Here is a 17554-nt window from a genome sequence, read left to right on the forward strand (position 1 = left end):
CAAGTTGGGTGTGATGGCACATGCCTTTAATTCCAATACTTGGGAGGTAGAGGTAGGCAGTTTTCTGGGAGTTCAAGGATGGCCTGGTTGGTCTACAGAGTGAGTTCCAAGCCAGCTAGGACTTCAAGCCAGCTAAGACTCTGCCTCAAAAAACAACAAAACAAAACAAGCAAACAAACAAACAAAAAACAGGGCCAGCAAGACCTCACCTCAGTTCAATCCCCAGGGCTTACATGGTGGAAGGAGAGAATAGATTCCCAAAAGTTGTCCTCTGACCTCCATACACATAAAATAAAAAATTTTAAATGTAGTTAAGGCCAGGTGTGGTACCACATGACTTTAATCTCAGACTTGGAAAGCAGAGGCAGGTGGATTTCTGTGAGTTCCAGGCCAGCCTAGACAGTGAGACCCTATCTCAAAAAAAAAAAAACAACAAAAAAAAACCCTCCTTTATAAATCAAGCACAGGCCCAGATTGAGGCATGGGCTATAGTTAGTCAACTCCTGGTTTATGGGACATGAGTGTGTGTGTAGCTGACTTAGATGTCTGTGGATGCATGTGTCAAGAGTATGAACTTTAAACATACTCCCACCCACCTCTCATCTGCATACATGAAGTCAGTGGGCATGCTGGGGATGTGTCTCAGTTGGTAGATTGCTTTACCTAGCACATACAGGCCTGGGTTCCATTCTCAGCACTGCATGAACTGGGCATGGTAGGGCATACCTGTCATCCCAACAGTCCAGAGGTGGAGGCAGGAGGGTTAGAAGTTCAAGCTCATCTTTGATTGCATATCAAATTTTGAGGCCAGCCTGGGCTACAATGACACAGTTTCAAAAAAAAAAAAAAGTGGGTGGCAGGGCTAGAGAGATGGCTCAGAGATGGCTCACAGATGGCTCGGTTAAGAGCACTGGCTGTTTCCAGCACCCATATGGCAGCTAATAACTGTCATAACTCCAGTTCCAGGGGATCCAATGCCCTCCTCTGGCCTCTGCAGGCATTGCAGGCACTTAGTACATTTACATCCATACAGGCAAAATACTCATACACATAAAAGAAAATTGGTAGACATGTAAGAATGCTTAGCTTGGTCATGTAGGCACCTTTTCTTATATAGATGTATACGTACACACATGTTCAACAGAACGTGCAGGACAGGTGTCAATGAATATACTGGCTTGAGTGGATAAATGCAGCTTCGTGTATGTATGTGTGTGCATACATGTGCATACATTCTACCTATGTAAGAACCTAAGGGAACAAGTATACATGGGGAATGGGTGTGCACATATAAAAGTGTCCCCTTCTACTCATGGGGATCAGGTATACACATATTAAGTGCCCCCTCCACCCACACATTTCCTGGTGTGGTTGCATGTGTAACTATGCACCAGCTGGTGTCCCTCCTGTATGCATCTATTTGTGTGATGTAACATATGAGCACATAGTTGTATTTTATTTATTTTGAGACAGTCTCAAGTAGCCCAGGCTGGTCTTGAACTTACTATGTGGCTGAAAATGGCCTTGAAGTCCTGATCCTCCTGCCTTCACCTGCTGAGTGCTGGGATGATAACCACCACCCCTGAGTTTACATGAGGGATGGCACTCAAGACTTTGTCCATGCCAGGCAAAAACTCTACCAACTGAGCTATATCCCCAGCCCCAATTTTTGAGACAACGTCTCATGTAGCACAGGCTAGTTTCAAAATCACTGTGTAGCTGAGGATAGTCCTGAACTTGTGATCGCCCTGCTTCTACCTAGCAAGGTGAGTGACACTGTGGCCAAGGTATGTGTTTGAAATGCATGCAATTCTGTTCACAGGAACACCCTCCTATCTGTGTGCTTGAGTGTATGCATGCACATGTGTAAGTCTGCATGTGTCCTCCAGAGCCTGTTCAGATGTTCCTGTTCATTTGAGTCTACATGTGCATAAGTCAGCATACACATGGCGGGCAGCCACTTGCCTGGCAGGTTGTTGATGTAGCCGCCGTCCATGAGCAGGTGCCCATCCTTCGGGTCGCACAGCGGGGGCAGGTAGCCAGAGAGCGTCATGCTGGCACGCACATAGCGCCACAGTGAGCCTGCCCAGTGGGACACACAGACACAGACACACAGACACACTCAGACACGCTCAGAGGCCCAGCCAGCCTGTGGGCTCGCTGACCTGGAACGTTGTTAATGTAACACCCATCCACCAGCAGGTGCCCGTCCTTGGGGTCGCAGAGTGGGGGCAGGTAGGGACAGTAGGAGGCACTGGCCCGGACGTAACGCCATACACAGCCTGTGGGGGACGGCGGGAGGGGGTAAGGTGCCTGACAAGCCTCCTGGCTCCCCACCCCTGAAGACAGACATACCTGGGACCTTTCAGGACATTAGTGGGTGACAGTTAGTGGTCAGTAGACGGGCCGGGGTGGACGGTCAATCATGTTAACAACGTCCCAGACGTTCAGCTGCCCCTCCCCTACAACCCACCCCAACACAGCTGGCCACAGCAATTGTAGCCAGGGCCAGGCAGGATAGCACCCACCATCTTTATGGACACGCATGGCTGAAGCAGTAATGTCTGTGGTGACGTTGAAGTAAGGCAGCCATAGGTCCTGTGGGGGTAAAGACCAAGATAGAGGAAGGTGGAAAACACTTGTGGGAAGAGGTGGGCAGGGCTGGGTTGGGGGATGGGCATACCTCGATCTGTTTATCCTGGAAAACACGGTGGATACTGCGGTTAAAGGCTGAGCCCGTGAACATGGAGGTGACTGGGTATGTGAGGTCCAATACAGGCTCCAGGACAGAAGTCATACCCTAGGGACAAGGGGATGTCTCTTAGGTCTGGAGAGATGACTCCTCGGTTAAGAGCAATGGCTGCTCTTGCAGAGGACCCAGGTTCAGTTCTCAGCACACACGTGTCATCTGTTACTCCAATTCCAGGAGATCCAATGCCCTCTTCTGGTCCCCATGGGCACTGTATGACATGGAGATACTTACATACATGCAGGCAAAACACCATAGACATAAAATAAAAATTAAAGTTGTCCCTTAAGGCCACAAAGACATCAGTCACCATGGGACATGCAAGAACACACCCACAACGGGGATTGCTATAGCTGGGATCAGGGGCTAGGGCTTTTAATAAAGAAGTCACAGAGGAGTTATTCAAGGTCCAAGGATAGGTCTATAAGGATTTAGGCAGACTCTCCTGAGTACCTGAGTACCTAGTCCCACTTCTTGGTCCGGTTATAGCATAGTCATGGGTATCCTTGTACTTCTAGGATCCTTGCACTGCACCCCTGGCCCCCCACCTTCACAAAACACATACCTTGGCCCATTCCCGGGCCCGCTGTTTCGTTCTGCTGGCGCTGCGTTCCTCTGCATACAGGGCCCCGATGAAGGAGCCGATAGATGTGCCACCCACAAGGTCGACTGGTACCCCTGCCTCTTCTAATGCCTTCAGCACCCCAATATGTGAGCAGCCTCTGTGGAAAGGAGGGGACCCAGGGACAATCTGGAAGGCCACTTAGACCCTACTCCAGAAATTCTCCTGCTTCCACCTCCCCCTTTCCCCCTTTCTTCATAGCTGAGGAACCAGTGGGGTCTCTCCCAGGGAGTAAGCTCCACTCCTTGGGCACCCTGGCCCCACCCCATAGGATGCCCAGGGAAAGAAAGTCCCGCCTTTAAGATGGCCCCACCCCTTACCTGGCTCCGCCCCCACCCAGCACCAAGGCAATAGTGTTTCCTGTGAGGACTCGAGCCAACCGTGAAAAGTCGCTGTGCCGGTCGGCACGCCTGGAGAAAACCTTTTCATATAGCTCGTGCTGGGAATCAGGGAGAGGACAGAGATCCATTAGGCTGGGGTGATGGGGGCCAGACCTAAGGGATTCCTAGCCACAGCCTGAATTTTGCTACCCTATACCCCACTACTGGTCCAGACATTGCCCCAGTTCCCCAAGTTCTGCCCCTAGACAGATGAAGGTATGCTTTCCGGGGGTCCCTCACCAGGCACTCCCTGAACCCTGGTCTCCCAAGCAAAGGAGGGAATACTCCTAAACCTCAACCACAGGCAGATGAGGGCGTGCCTCCCAGGACCCCTCCAGGCCACAGTCCTCACCAGTTTAGCAGGGCTGCGGCGGGAAAAAAGGCGGCGAGGACAGCGTAGATGCAGGTGCCCTGAGCACCAACTGCGCATGTTGAGCCACTCTACGGTGCGTGTGGGGCCCGGGCCTTCCTCTCGGTGTAGTAAGACCAGCTGCTTTAGGGCTCGCACGGCCGTGTTCTCCAGCATCTGCTCCAGCTGTGGAAGACCAAGACACCGGAGGTCACTGATATCTTCCCAACCCCCACCTGGCCAAGCTCAGGTCCCTGATGATACAGCTGCATGGTGAGTGTGGGTGCACGTGGTCTGATGATGCAGGTGCAGGAGGGCAAGGGATGGGATCCTTAAGGATAGGGTGAAGGTCACTGTACACAGCCTCCAGACCTGGCCAACTGTGGGTTCCTGGTCACCCAGGCCCACAATGAGGATGCAGTCGGCCTGGCGCAGGCAGCGCACGGTCCAGGGTGTCAGCGAGGTATCTGTTTGGTAGAGGACTATGCGATGTGCATCTTCCTGCTGGGCCAGCCACCCTGATAGCCGGAACTCTTGGATGCTGGGATGAGACAAGGGAATGGTCATCTTGGAGCTGGCCTGGGGCCCTGCAACCTCTCCCCATACACCAATCTATTGCCAGGAGGGGTTTAGATATCCAGGCCCCAATAATGGCAGTTCAAGCCACAGCAGAGCTGTGAAGCAGGGGACCCAGGGATTACAAAACATATATGTTTATTTATGCATGATGTCATACTTGTTTATTTTGCATGATGCCATACATGTTTATTCTGTATGGTGTTAGGACACAACTTTATCATCTACAGAGCTCATGCTTAAGAACTGCAGTTACGCTGGGTGTGGTGGCACAGGCCTTTAATCCCAGCACCTGGGAAGCAGAAGCAGGTGATCTCTGTGAGATAGAGGCCCAGCTGGGGCTACAGAGAGACCCCAGATACTCATGACTGGAGAGATGGCTTAGCAGTAAACAGCACTGGCTGCTCTTGCAGAGGACCTGGGTTCGGTTCCCACCACCCACATGGTGGCTAACAACTATCTGTAACTCCAGTTCTGGCATCCATGGGTTTGCCCAAATGTGATGCAAGTACATACATGCAGACAAAACACTCATACACATTTAAAAAACAAATAAATGTATAATCAAGTTAAAAAATTGCAAAAAGAAGATGTTTTCAGTAAATTTACAATTTTGTGTTGGGCTACGTTCGTAGCTGCCCTGGGCTGCATACAACCCCTGGGTTTCCAGTTGGACACCCTTGTTGGGGGGGTATTCACCCCACTGTCTCCTAACTGACCCAGAGAGTAGCATTCCAACCCAATCTGAAAGAATCTCGTATATAGACTTTCCACCCTCGATGCCCACTCCCAAACACAACACAAACCTATCTAACACAGAGGCCCCCAGGCGCGCCCGGATGATGTCACTGTTCAGGAGGAGTGTGGGACCTGGTAGTGGATGAGGAAGTGAAGTTAGGACCCTAGAGGAACACTGAGGGGTAAGGGAAGCCTTTCCCAAAACAGAATATTCATCACCCATCCCGGTGGCCTGGGACCCTCTTCTATCTCACCTCCCACTTCCCCACTTACAAAGGCACAGTGCATATACACACTTCCACCTGCCAGACTGATAGTCAGCCCAATGCCCCCTGGCTGCCCACACCCTTGCCCCTTCTTCCTGCTGACCAATGGCTTGCAGAGCATGCTGCAGTTCCAGGGTGAAGGCCATCATGGGGACCTCGGCACACACGGGGAGGATGGCCACAGTGGACAGGTTGCTGGCTGGGTTGGTGAGTTCTGAGTGTTGCGGGACACTGAGTCCAGAGCCTGCTGAGACCCCAAAGGATGATCTGCTGAGCAACCCAGTGTCTACCTACAACCCATGTAGGTAGACAGCTGCCTCCTACAGGTCCTCCTCCCCCCCTACTCCTCTTTCTGCTCATCCTCTGTCTCCTCCTCCACAGGGTTTAGGGAATGGGCATGGAGTCTAGGAGCCCCTCCACCTCTTATGCTACTTCGTCTTACGTTTCCTCTGCCTCCACCTCCTCTTCTTCCTCTCTCCACCTTTTCTCCTTCTTCCCCCTTATCCTCTACCATCCCTTCTTCTTCCTCCCCCATCTCTTCCATTTTCTCTCTGCTTCCTCTTTATCCTCCGATACCTTCTCTCCTTCCTTGTCCTGCCCTACCTCCCACTACCTCTATTCTTCCTCTTCTTCTTCCTCCCCCCTTTCATCCAAGCTCTTTTTTTTTTTTTTTTTTTTTAAAGTAAGGTCTCCCTGTAGTCCCAGCTGTCCTGGAACTCACTATGTAGACCAGGATGACCTTGATTTCACTGAGATCCGCCTGTCTCTACCTCCCAAGTGCTGGGATTAAAGGTGTTATATTGAGTAGCAAGTCCTCAGACAGGAACCAATCAACCTCCGGGTTTAAGAATCCACCCCACTTGGTGTGGTGGCACACACCTTTAAAACAGCACTTGAGAGGCAGAGACAGGTGGATCTCTATGAGATCCAGGCCAGCCTGGTCTACACAATGAGTTCCAGGCCAGCTAGGGCTACAAGGAGACCCTGTCCTCCATTTCTGCCCCCGCTCCAAAAGAGACAAAAAGAAAAGTAAAAAGAAAAAGTGAATCTACTCCCTTGGGCAAGCCACAAGGCTCAGTTCAGGAACGTGCTTTTTGCCAAGCCTGACTACCAGGTTCAATCTCTGGGATCACCATAGTGGAAGGAGAAAACCGTTATTTGCAAGTTGACCCCTTACCCCTACACACACATATACACCAAATAAATGGCCGGGTGTGGTGGTGCACGCCTTTAGTCCCAGGGCTGGGGAGACAGAGGCAGGCAGATCTCTCTGAGTTCCTGGGGAGATCAGCCTGGTCTACATAGTAAGTCCCAGGCCAGCTGGGGCTATAGGGAGGCCCTGTCTCAAAAAGACAAAAAAAAAAGACTCTCTCAAGGAGACACTTTTAAGGCCATCAAAATCAAACAGGGGGTTCTGCGACTAGGACTCCATTTCCCAGCATGCACCAGACCTCTGACTGCCACTAACCCCGCCCCCAGCAAGATTACAGCCGAACTCTATTTCCCAGGAAGCTTTAGGAGCTAGCGCTTCCACCTACAAAGCGTGTTTTTGGCGCCAGACTATTACCGCACCCCATACCCACATACCCCCCGCCCCGCATGCTCCGGTGCCCACAGGCTTTCACCTGGGAAGGGTCCCTGCAGCTGCTGCAGATTGCCTAGAATTTTCTGGCTCAGCAGGTGGATGAGTCGAGTTACGACCTGGGGAACCATGGAGAATGGTGTTCAGTCAGACAATAGCGATTGTGTGAGTCTCACTTTGCATTCCTCCACCCTGGGAGGCTTGGGGATCCTTTACCTGGGCCCCGCCACTGTGTAGCCCCGCCCCTACTCCCAACCGCCTGGTCCAAGTAGAGATGCACCTGTGGGTACCGACGTTTGATGTGGCCTAAGGTGCCCTCCGGGAGTTTGGCCAGCTCCGTGTCGCGCACCGCGTGCACCGTGGTGGCTCGGGGCTGCCGGGTGAGCGCCTCCACCTGGGATGGAAAACAGGAATTCCATGGGATTGATTGCCCTAGACCCACAGGAAGGAGCCAGGGAAGTGGCCTGTGTGGAAGCTGAGGGTTGCATTCCCCACGCCCATCAAATGACCGTGGATGATGTGCGTTTGGAGGGAGGGGGAGACTTCGCTTGGAATGAACAGAGGTCAGTGTGTGCGTGCGTGTGTGTGGTGGCAGGGAGCTGTGTGTGTGTGTGTGTGTGTGTGTGTGTGCGTGTGTGGTGGCAGGGAGCTGGCTGCCCTTACCACACCGATGAGGTCCCCACGGCCATACTCTCCCACTAGCTCCTTCTTGCCACTGCCTCGTTGGATGACACTGCGGAGCCGCCCATTGAGCACGATGTAGGTGCAGTCAGAGCGGTCACCCTGCCTGGGGTTGGGGGGAGAGTGCATGTTGGGTGTGGGAGAGCAAAAGCCAGGCAAAGTCCAGACCTTGTAGGTAGAGTCTGAGGAGTCAGGTGGGATCAAGGGGTTGCACCTGTAAAGTGCACGACCGGCCTCCACAGCTGTCCAGTCTATGGCAAAGTCCATCTGGCGCACGAAGGGCGACATCCTGGCGGCCACTGTGTGCGCCGCGCTCAGCACCACACTGGGCTGTGCACGCATGATCCTGCAAGCGAAAAGATGGTATGTGTAAGCCAGGGACCTCGTGGAACTGCCCACAAGGAGGGAAGAAAGTGGGTGTCTGCTTCTAAGTTAAATAGGAAGGACTCAAAACTGCTTCGTCGCGGGGCATGGGGAGGAAGAGGCAAACGGATCTCTGTGAGATAGAATCCAGCCTGGTCTACTAGCGAGTTCCAGGCCAGCTATGCTACATAACGAGACTATCTCAAAAAAAATTATCTGGGGGTTCCTTCCTGTCCTTCTAGAAGTCGAGTAGTGGGCTTCTAGAAGTCGAGTAGTGGGCAGAAAGGAACTGTCACACCCACCCCATCCCAGTCCTACTCGTAGAAGTCGGATTTGGAGATCCTCAGGAAGGTGCAGTCCCTCTGGGCACGTAGTGTGAAGATGAGGGGTTCCCCGGTGAGTACTGCCAGCTGCCCCACCAGCTCCCCAGGCTGCGCCACGAAGAGGCACACTTCCTCCGCCTTGTCGATCATGCGCTGGTAAACGTGCAGGCAGCCCCAGAGAACGAAGTGCAAGCTCACATCCTGTTAGGACCAGAGCTGGAAAATGAGAGGAGCCAGCAACAACTCCCTTCCCCAAACTCAAGTTGGTGTGCCTCACAGGAAAAATGAAAGGAGGAAAAGTGAACCAGGACAGCTGTAGCTCCATTGGGAGAATGCTTGCCTAGTTTAGCAAGCACTAGGCCCTGGGTTTGAGTCCTACCACCAGATTACAGGTGTGATATGTACACCTGTAATCCCAGCACTCAGGAGATAGAGTCAGGAGGAAGGGGGAAGAGAGAGGATTCAAGGTCATCCTGGGCTACATAGCAAGTTGGAGGTCACCCAACTATTTGAGATCCTAGCTCAATAGCAACAACAAAAGTGAGAAACAGGTATGGTGGAATGCCTGTAATCCCAGTACTTGGAAGGCTGTGGCAGGTATGGTGGAATGCCTGTAATCCCAGTACTTGGAAGGCTGTGGCAGGTATGGTGGAATGCCTGTATAATCCCAGTACTTGGAAGGCTGCGGCAAGGAGTATTGCTTGAGTGTGAAGTCAACCAGAGCTGCATAACAAAAATAAAATGGAAGCGCCTGCCTTTAATCCTAGCACTCTTGAGGTAGAGGTAGGTGGATCTCTGTGAGACTGAAGCCAGCCTGGTCTACACAGGGAGTTCTGGGCCACCTGGGGCTACAGGGAGACATTGTCTAAAATAGAATAAAATAATAAAATGGAATAAAAGTGCTGGGCTGGGTGTGGTGGTGCATGCTTTTAATCTCAGCACTTGGGAGGCAGAGGCAGGTGGATCTCTATGCGTTCGAAACCAGCCTGGTCTATATAGCAAGTTCCAGGCCAGATGGAGCTACAGGGAGACCCTGTCTCAAAAAGAAAAGGAAAAAAAAAGTGCTGGGCAGGTGGCACAGGCCTTTAGTCCCTGAGTTCCAGGCGGTTGAGCTTGGCGAGTTCCAGGCCAGCCTGGTCTACATGGTAGTTCTAAGTCAGCCACAGCTACATAGTGAGACCTGTCTCAAAAAACCGTAAATTAAATAAAAACTAAAAGTAAAATAAATGGAACACAATTAAAATGGCTGAGATGTAGCTAGTTGGCAGAGCACTTGCCTAGCATTTACAAGGTCCTGCATTTGATTCCCAGCACCACATAAACTGGACATAGTGGTGCATGCCTGTAATCCTAGCACTTGGGAAGGAGAGGCAAGAAGATCAGAAACTCAGCTATGTGCCAGTTCAAGACTAGCCTGGGCTACATGAGACCCTGTCATAATTTAAAATGTAGCTCACATGGTAGCATGCTTGCCTAGCAGAGAGAAAAACCTCAATCTCCAGCACCATATACACATGACCAGTGTAGGGGCACACACCTGTCATCCCAGCACTCTGGAAATGCAAAAATAGAGGGGCTCAGCAGTTAAGCACATTGGCTGCTCTTGCAGAGGACCTGGGTTCTGTTCCCAGCACCCACAGGACAGCTGACACACCCTCTACTAGCCTCTTGGGGCACATGGTAATACACTTACATACATTCATGCAAAACATTCATACACATAAAATAAAAATAAACAAAACAAAACAAAACACAAAAGCAGGGAAAGAAGTTAAAGACTGGACATGAGTGATTAGTCTTTTCTTAGTGTTCACCATAATTGTTCCAGGGACACCCTGTGGATACCAAAATCCATGATGCTTAAGTTACCTGGACAAAATGGTGCTGGATTTGCATCCAACCTGTACACACACCCTCCTGTAGAACTTTAAACCATTTCTAGATGACTTAGAATCCCTCAAACTATGTAAATAGTATGTAAATAATTGTCATACTGCATTCTTGTGCCTGTTTAGCACCAACACAGCTATCATAGGACTAATTATGCTTTTGGTCCTTGTTTGTTCAATCCATGAATGCAGAGTTTGCTAGCAGAAACCTGAGTCTGCAACCAGGACAGACATTGCTAATGGATCACCAGATTAAGACCCATGAATTCTTTTCAAAACATCTCTCAGGAGCCTACAAGACCTATATACATCCAGGTGTGTCAATAGATGTTTGTAATCTCAGCACTTAGGTTGAGGCAGGAGGATTGGGAGTTCAAGGCCTGCTTCATTTACCTATCAAGTTCGAGGTCAGTGTGGGCTACAAGAGACCCTGTCTCAAAATATAAAAACAGTCTGGAGAGAATAAGAGTATTGGCTGATCTTATAGAGGACCCGGGTTCAGTTCCGAGCATCCATACGGCAGTTTACAACTGTAACTCCAGTTCCAAGGGAACTGATGCCCTCTTCTGGCCTCCATGGCATTGCACAACTGGGATACACTTAAGTTCATGCAGGCAAAACACGCATACACATAAAGAACAAAAACAAAATAAGTTAAGTTTGTGGAGTCAATTAGTGATTGCTGGAGACTGAGGTGTGAGGTTGATAGTTAACGGAATGGGATTTCTTTTCAAGATGATGCACATTCCAAAATTGATCGCACAACTCTGCAAATGTACAAAAACCTAACAAAGCATACACTTTAAATGGACAAACTGTATACATTGTAAATTACCTCTCAATAATGTGACCTACTTCTTAAAAAGATCCCTTTGGGGATGACAAGATGGCTCAGCAGGTAAAAGTGCCTACCACCAAGTCTGGTGACCTGAGTCTGATCCCCAGGACCCACACTATGGAAGGAGAGAACCAGCTCCCAAAAGTTGTCTTAGAACTTCCACACACACACTATTGGCCGTGCTCACCCCCACACATAATAAATGTAAGAATGAAAAAGAAACTCCTGGCCATACACATGCTAGGCATTCTTTCACCCCAAGACTTTTGCACAACCTCCTGACTCCTCTCTGACCTTGCCTCCAGTTACACCCAGTTAATTGTTCCCCACCCTTCCTCCTTAGCTGGTGATCACTTCCCCAGAGGTGCTGCCCTGTTTAAGCCAGTCGTTGAGCCTGCCCTTTGTACTATTGAGCCCTCTGAGTTTATGAGGACTTGTATGCTCCTTTGAGTCATGTCCCCCAGGACTGCAGGCTGCCCAGCAGCTGGGCCCATACTGGTTTTTCTTGCCTCTTGGTATAGCAGGCAGCACAGGATCTGGAACACAGCAGATGCTCTGGAAATGGATGTTAGCCTTACCAACCTGAACACATTCTTGCCCTTTATAAATCTGGAACTGGATGGGCCCCAAGATGAGGGAATCCTCTCCGACCTGCCATGCCAACCTGTCTGAGGTTGGACAACAAACCAATATGATGAGGGGCTAGGTTGAGTATACACATGTACAGGTGCCAGAACCTTCTAAGAAAATTTCCAGGTTGTGTTTGGGATCAGGCTGCCATGTTATTAGATTAGGAATACTTGTGCATGAAAATGTGTATATCTGCATATAAAAACCAGAGGACAACCTCAACTATCATTGCTTAGGAGCGCCCCTTGTTTTAGGCTTTTTAGGTTTGTAAAAGATTTTATCTTTATTTTATGTGTAAGTGTTTTGTCTGCATGACTATAAGTACACCCATGTGTGCAATTCTCAAGGACAGAAGACATCTGATTCCCTGGAACTGGAGTTCACATGGTTGTTAGCTACTATGTGAGTGCTGGGAACCGAACGCAGGTCCTCTGTGAGAGCAGCCAGTGCTTTTAACCATCGAGTCATCTTTCTAGCCCCTATTTTTTGTTTTTGTTTTTTTTGAGATAGGGGTCTCACTATAAAGCCCATTGCATCTAGCAGTTAGTTTTGAAACGGTCTCACTATGTAGCCTTGGCTGGCCTGGAACTCACTCACAGAGAGTGTCTCCAAGTGCTGTGTCTCCAAGTGCTGGGATGGAGTCAGGTTGCCAGGCTTAGCAGCAAGCCCCTTTACCCCCTAAGCCATATGACTGGCCCTGTGCTTCTTAACTGGAAGTGGTTTTGCCCTCCAGGGTGCTAGAATGCCCAGCGCAGTGCAAGGCTGAAGTATCAAAATAGTGTCAACACTAAGAAACCTAACTGTACACAGCACCCCCCCAAGTAGGTTTCATGCACCATCTCTAAGGCTCAGTGTCTCTAATCTGAAAATCCCAAATACATATGCTATAAAATCTGAAACTGTTTGGGTATCAACAAGATACAAGTAGGAAATTCCACACCTGACCTTGTGGGAGAGGTTGCATTCAAAACAAGAGGCCAGGCGCACACCTTTAATCCCAGCACTCAGAGGCAGAGACAGGTGGATCTCTGTGAATTCAAGGCCAGCCTGGTCTACATTGCAACTTCCAGGCCAGCTGGAGCTACAGGGAGACCCTATCTCAAAAAAGACAAACAACAACAACAACAAAAAAGGAGGCAGTAAAAATAGTCCATAAAATTACCTTTAAGGGGGTTGATGGCATAGTTGGTAAAGTGCTTATTTTGCAAGTGCAATGACAGGAGTTTGAATCCCCAAACATAGTGGTGCTGCGAGCTTTTAATTTCTGATACCCACATGGTTAGTGGAAGGAGAAAACTGACTCTCTACAAATTGTACTCTGACCTCCATATACACACATACACATAAATAAATGTAATTTTTTGAGGGGGGTCTTTTGTGGAAACGAGGTCTCCCTGCTGACCTGGAATTCGCTATGTAGACCAGGCTGGCCTTGAACTCACAGAGATCCACCCTCCTCTGCCTCTCAAGTGCTAGGATTAAAAGTGTACGCCACCACACGCAGCCAATAAATGTAATTTAAAAAATTATTTTTAAAGCAGCACTGAGGCTGGAGAGATGCCTCAGAACTTAAGGGCACTGGCTGCTCTTGCAGAGGACCTGGGTTTGGCTCCCAGCACCCACATGGTGGCTAACAAACATCCTTAACTCCAGTTCCAGGGGATCTGATACCATCTCTGGCCTCCATAGGTACTGCATGCATGTGGTGAACTTACACACACACACACACACACAGGCAAAACACTCACGCATATAAAATTAAAAGCAGCACTGTATGGAATATTAGAGACAGAACATCACAGCAGTCCCAAGTGAAACCGGGAAGACCCCTCCACACACACCTGCAAGGCCTTGAGGGGCTGTAGACCAGCCGCTTTGGTAGGCCAGGCCAGGGCTGGGTTCAGCTCAACAGTCTTCCAGATAAGCAAGACCCAGGGGCCTCTGCAAAGTCCTGTTACCACACTTCCTCAGCTCATCCCCTCAGGACCATGCATGGCTGGTATTAGCCTCATCTAATTTCCTCTCCAAAAGGAGCCAATGGCTGAAGAGATGGCAGCTGATCCACCCACCTAGTCAAGTGACAGGACCTCTCAGTAGCTGGAAGGGATGATGCTTCACTGGCCCCACCACTCCAGCCCAAGCCTCTCACCACTTCTATCTCATCACTGGCTTCAACTATCACCAGAGACCCCACAGCACTGTGAGGTGCTGCTAATCTTTCCTAGGCCATCACCTTTCCTAGCCCATTTTATGCAAAGGGCTGGTTGTTTCTATTTATTACCTCCAATGCCTCAGGTTGAGGAAGCTGAGAACTTTCTAGAATCTTTGCCCAAGGTCATATAACAAGTTTGGGAAAAGTGTAGAAACTCATTCAGGGGCTGGGGAGATGGCTCTATGGAAAGCACTTGCCACTAAAGTGAGAGAAATAGAGTTCAGGTCCCTGTGTGTGAGTGCTTTGCCTGCATGTATGTAAGTCCACCATGTGTGTACATTGCCTGTAGAAGATGGCACTGAATCCCCTAGAATTGGGAGTTATAGATGGTTGTTTGCCATCATGTGGGTGCTGGGAACCGAACCCAGGTCCTTTGCAAGAACAGCCAGTGTTCTTAACCGTTAAGCCATCTCTCCAGTCCTCCAGACTGACTTAAAAAAAAAAAATTATTTAAGTTTTTTGAGATAGGGTCTCCCTGCAGCTCCAGCTGGCCTAGAACTGGCTATATAGACCAGGCTGACCTGGATTTCATCGAGATCTACCTGCCTCTGCCTACCAAGTACTGGGATTAAAGGCCTGTGCCACCTCGCTCAGCTTATTTATCTTCACTTTATCTGTATGAGTGTTTTGCATGTATATATATGGACCACATATATACAGTGCTCATGGAGGCCAGAAGAGGGTATTGAATCCCCTGGAACTGGAATTAGTGATGGTTATTAGCTTTCATGTGAGTGCTGGGAACTGAACCTGGGTCCTCTGCAAGAACAGCCAGTGCTCATAACCACTGAACCCAGTCCCCAGTCCCCAGCCCAGACTAACTTTGAACTTTGAAATTCTGATCTTCCTCCAGAATGCTGAGATAACAGGTGTGCACCATTAAGCCCAGTTTCTATGATGCTGGGGATGGAACCCAAGGCTTCTTGCATGCTAGGCAAGCACTCTCTACCTACTGAGCAACATCCCCAGCCCTATTCCAACCTATTTAATGGGGACATATCCTAGCAGGCACCAGGGCTAAAAGCAAGCAGAATGTGGGGGAATATAATGGAATCAAAAGTTCAGAACAAACCGGGCGTGGTGGCGCACGCCTTTAATCCCAGCACTCGGGAGGTAGGGGCAGGTGGAGCTCTGTGAGTTCAAGGCCAGTCTGGTCTACTTAGTGAGTTCCAGGACAGCTGGGGCTACAGGGAGACCCTGTCTCAAAAAAAGACAGAAAAAAAAAGAGAAAAAATGTTCGGAACATAGAGGCCACAGGAAGAGCTACAGCTGGAGAGATTCAGAGGTTAGGACCTGAGGAGAAAAAGTTCAGTGGGTGGGAGGTGAAGGATCATGGGACTTGGAGTGAAGGTCATAAATCCCAAGGGTGGGCCAGTTGTGGTTGTGCATACTTCTAATACCAGCACTCAAGAGGCAGGGGCAGGTGGATCTCTGTGAAATCCAGGCCAGCCTGGTCTACATAGTGAGTTCCAGGCCAGCCAGAGCTATACATTGAGACCCTGTCAAAGAAAAAAAAAGAAACCGCAAAAACCCCTCAAGAGTAAGAGACTCAAAATTATGGATATGTGGGGCTGGAGAGATGGCCCAGCAGTTAAGAACATTGGGGGCTCTCACAGAGGACCCAGGTTCAGTTCCCAGCATCCATATGGCAGCTAACAGCTGTCCTTAACTCCAGTTCCAGGTGATTCAAGGCCCTCTTCTGACCTATGTGGGCACTGCCTGCATGTGGTACACTTATATATGTAGGCAAAACGCTCATACACATAAAATAAAAATAAATAAATAAAAATTATAGGGATGAGAGATCAATGCTCAAGGAGGGAAAGCAGCAATCAGTACATAAAGGTCAGGGATCAGAGGTCAGAGGAAGTGATCTGATACCAGAGGTCAAGAGTCAGCCTCACCTGGTCCCCCTGGCGGGCGATGATGGTGCCAGCTTTGGCGTGATGCAGCAGGACTCTGCTGTTCAGGAGAGAGGGGTCCTGGGGGGCAGGGGAGCAAGTTGAGAGAGATCCAGCCAGGCCTCACATCCACTTCCCCCATCCCCAGCCTCCCAGGGCTGCCTGCCCACCTCAATCCGCATCAGCTTAGCCAGCTCTCGCTTTGCGGCCTCAAAGATGCTGCTGGTCTGGCGGCCTTGGTAGGGCCCGAAAGGACAGCCACCTGTGGCCGACTCGTCTTCACAGTAACTATATTCACACGCACCTGCTGGCTGTTCCCGTGGCTCCTGAGTGGGTGTCTGTGTGAGGCAGAGCTTGTGACTTTCTGCCCTTTCAATCACCCTTTTTGGATGACTTGGCCACTGGAAGGAAGACTGTGGGTTGGGAGAGAAGGAAGGGCTCACCCGAGCAGGGGCTGTCTGGGGTCCCCCGGAGGCCTCTTCTTGCAGGGACACAGAGATCCGACCCCGTTCATAGGCCATGTCAAAGTCTGAACGGGGCCCACCTTGCAAGCCTGTGAGTAGAGGAGGGCAAAAAAGCCTGGGTAGAATTTGATGATGAAGCACTTGCTCAGCATGTATAGGGTCATTGGTTCCATCCCCAGCTCCAAAATAAATAAATAAACAAATAACCCAGTGACCAGAGTTAAGACCAGTCCCAACTTATGCCAATCTGCAACCACGGCAAATATGACTGCCTGGTGGCCTCACTCCCTCTCCACATCTTTCTCAACACAGTTGGGAGAACAGCTCTTAGGGAATACCACCAAAATATTAGACCCAAAGAAGTAGAACTGGTATGCCCATTTTGCAGGTAAGAAAAAAAAAAAAATCAAGGAGGCTGGAGAGATGGCTCAGTGATTAAGAGCACTGGCTACTCTTGCTGAAGTCCTGCGTTCGATTCCTAGCATCCACATGGCAGCTAACAACCATCTGTAACTCCAGTTCCAGGGGAATCCAATGCCTTCTTCTGACTTCCATGAGCATTGCTGGACACAGGTGCACGTACATACATGCAGCCAATATAATCACACACATAAAATAAAAATAATAAATTTGGGTTGGAGAGATGGCTCAGTGGTTAAGAACACCGAATGTTCTTGCAGAAGACCCAGGTTCGCATCCCAGCACCCACATGGCAGCTAACAACTGTCTATAACTCCAGTTCCAGGGGATCCGACAGCCTTTTCTGTCCTCCACGGGCATTGCACGACACAGGTGCACTTAGCTACATGCAGGCAATACACATATAAACATAAAAATATAAAATAATAAATTTTTTTTTTTGGTCTTTTTGAAACAGGGTCTCTCTGTAGCCCCAGCTGTTGTAGACGAGGCTGGCCTTGAACTCACAGAGATCCGCCTGCATCTGCTTACCGAGTGCTGGGACTAAGGGTGTGCACCACCATGCCCAGCC

At 49.8% G+C, this 17554-nt stretch overlaps 1 protein-coding gene across 10 annotated transcripts in view; it reads right to left on the reverse strand.

Moving 5' to 3' along the window:
* The window catches only part of Pnpla6 (patatin like phospholipase domain containing 6), a 36460-nt gene that overhangs the window by 6655 nt on the left and 12251 nt on the right, over positions 1 to 17554 (reverse strand). For 5 of the 10 annotated variants that reach the window (XM_029569057.1, XM_029569058.1, XM_029569059.1 and 2 more), the window contains 17 exons: positions 16543 to 16652; positions 16270 to 16437; positions 16103 to 16180; positions 8625 to 8830; positions 8158 to 8289; positions 7926 to 8049; positions 7543 to 7656; positions 7306 to 7381; positions 5784 to 5927; positions 5483 to 5546; positions 4473 to 4641; positions 4104 to 4286; positions 3692 to 3810; positions 3315 to 3471; positions 2684 to 2800; positions 2529 to 2598; positions 1966 to 2082 (listed from right to left, as the gene is read on the reverse strand). In XM_029569057.1, the coding sequence (XP_029424917.1) occupies positions 1966 to 2082; positions 2529 to 2598; positions 2684 to 2800; positions 3315 to 3471; positions 3692 to 3810; positions 4104 to 4286; positions 4473 to 4641; positions 5483 to 5546; positions 5784 to 5927; positions 7306 to 7381; positions 7543 to 7656; positions 7926 to 8049; positions 8158 to 8289; positions 8625 to 8830; positions 16103 to 16180; positions 16270 to 16437; positions 16543 to 16652 (2148 nt within the window). Of the gene's footprint in view, positions 1 to 1965; positions 2083 to 2165; positions 2283 to 2528; positions 2599 to 2683; positions 2801 to 3314; positions 3472 to 3691; positions 3811 to 4103; positions 4287 to 4472; positions 4642 to 5482; positions 5547 to 5783; positions 5928 to 7305; positions 7382 to 7542; positions 7657 to 7925; positions 8050 to 8157; positions 8290 to 8624; positions 8831 to 16102; positions 16181 to 16269; positions 16438 to 16542; positions 16653 to 17554 lie in introns of all 10 variants that reach the window. The other 5 variants (XM_008844547.3, XM_029569056.1, XM_017800986.2 and 2 more) reach the window with 2 other exon arrangements.

Source organism: Nannospalax galili, unplaced genomic scaffold (genome assembly GCF_000622305.1).
Source record: "Nannospalax galili isolate Female #2095 unplaced genomic scaffold, S.galili_v1.0 scaffold262, whole genome shotgun sequence".
In the NCBI taxonomy this organism is placed as follows: Eukaryota; Metazoa; Chordata; class Mammalia; order Rodentia; family Spalacidae; genus Nannospalax; species Nannospalax galili.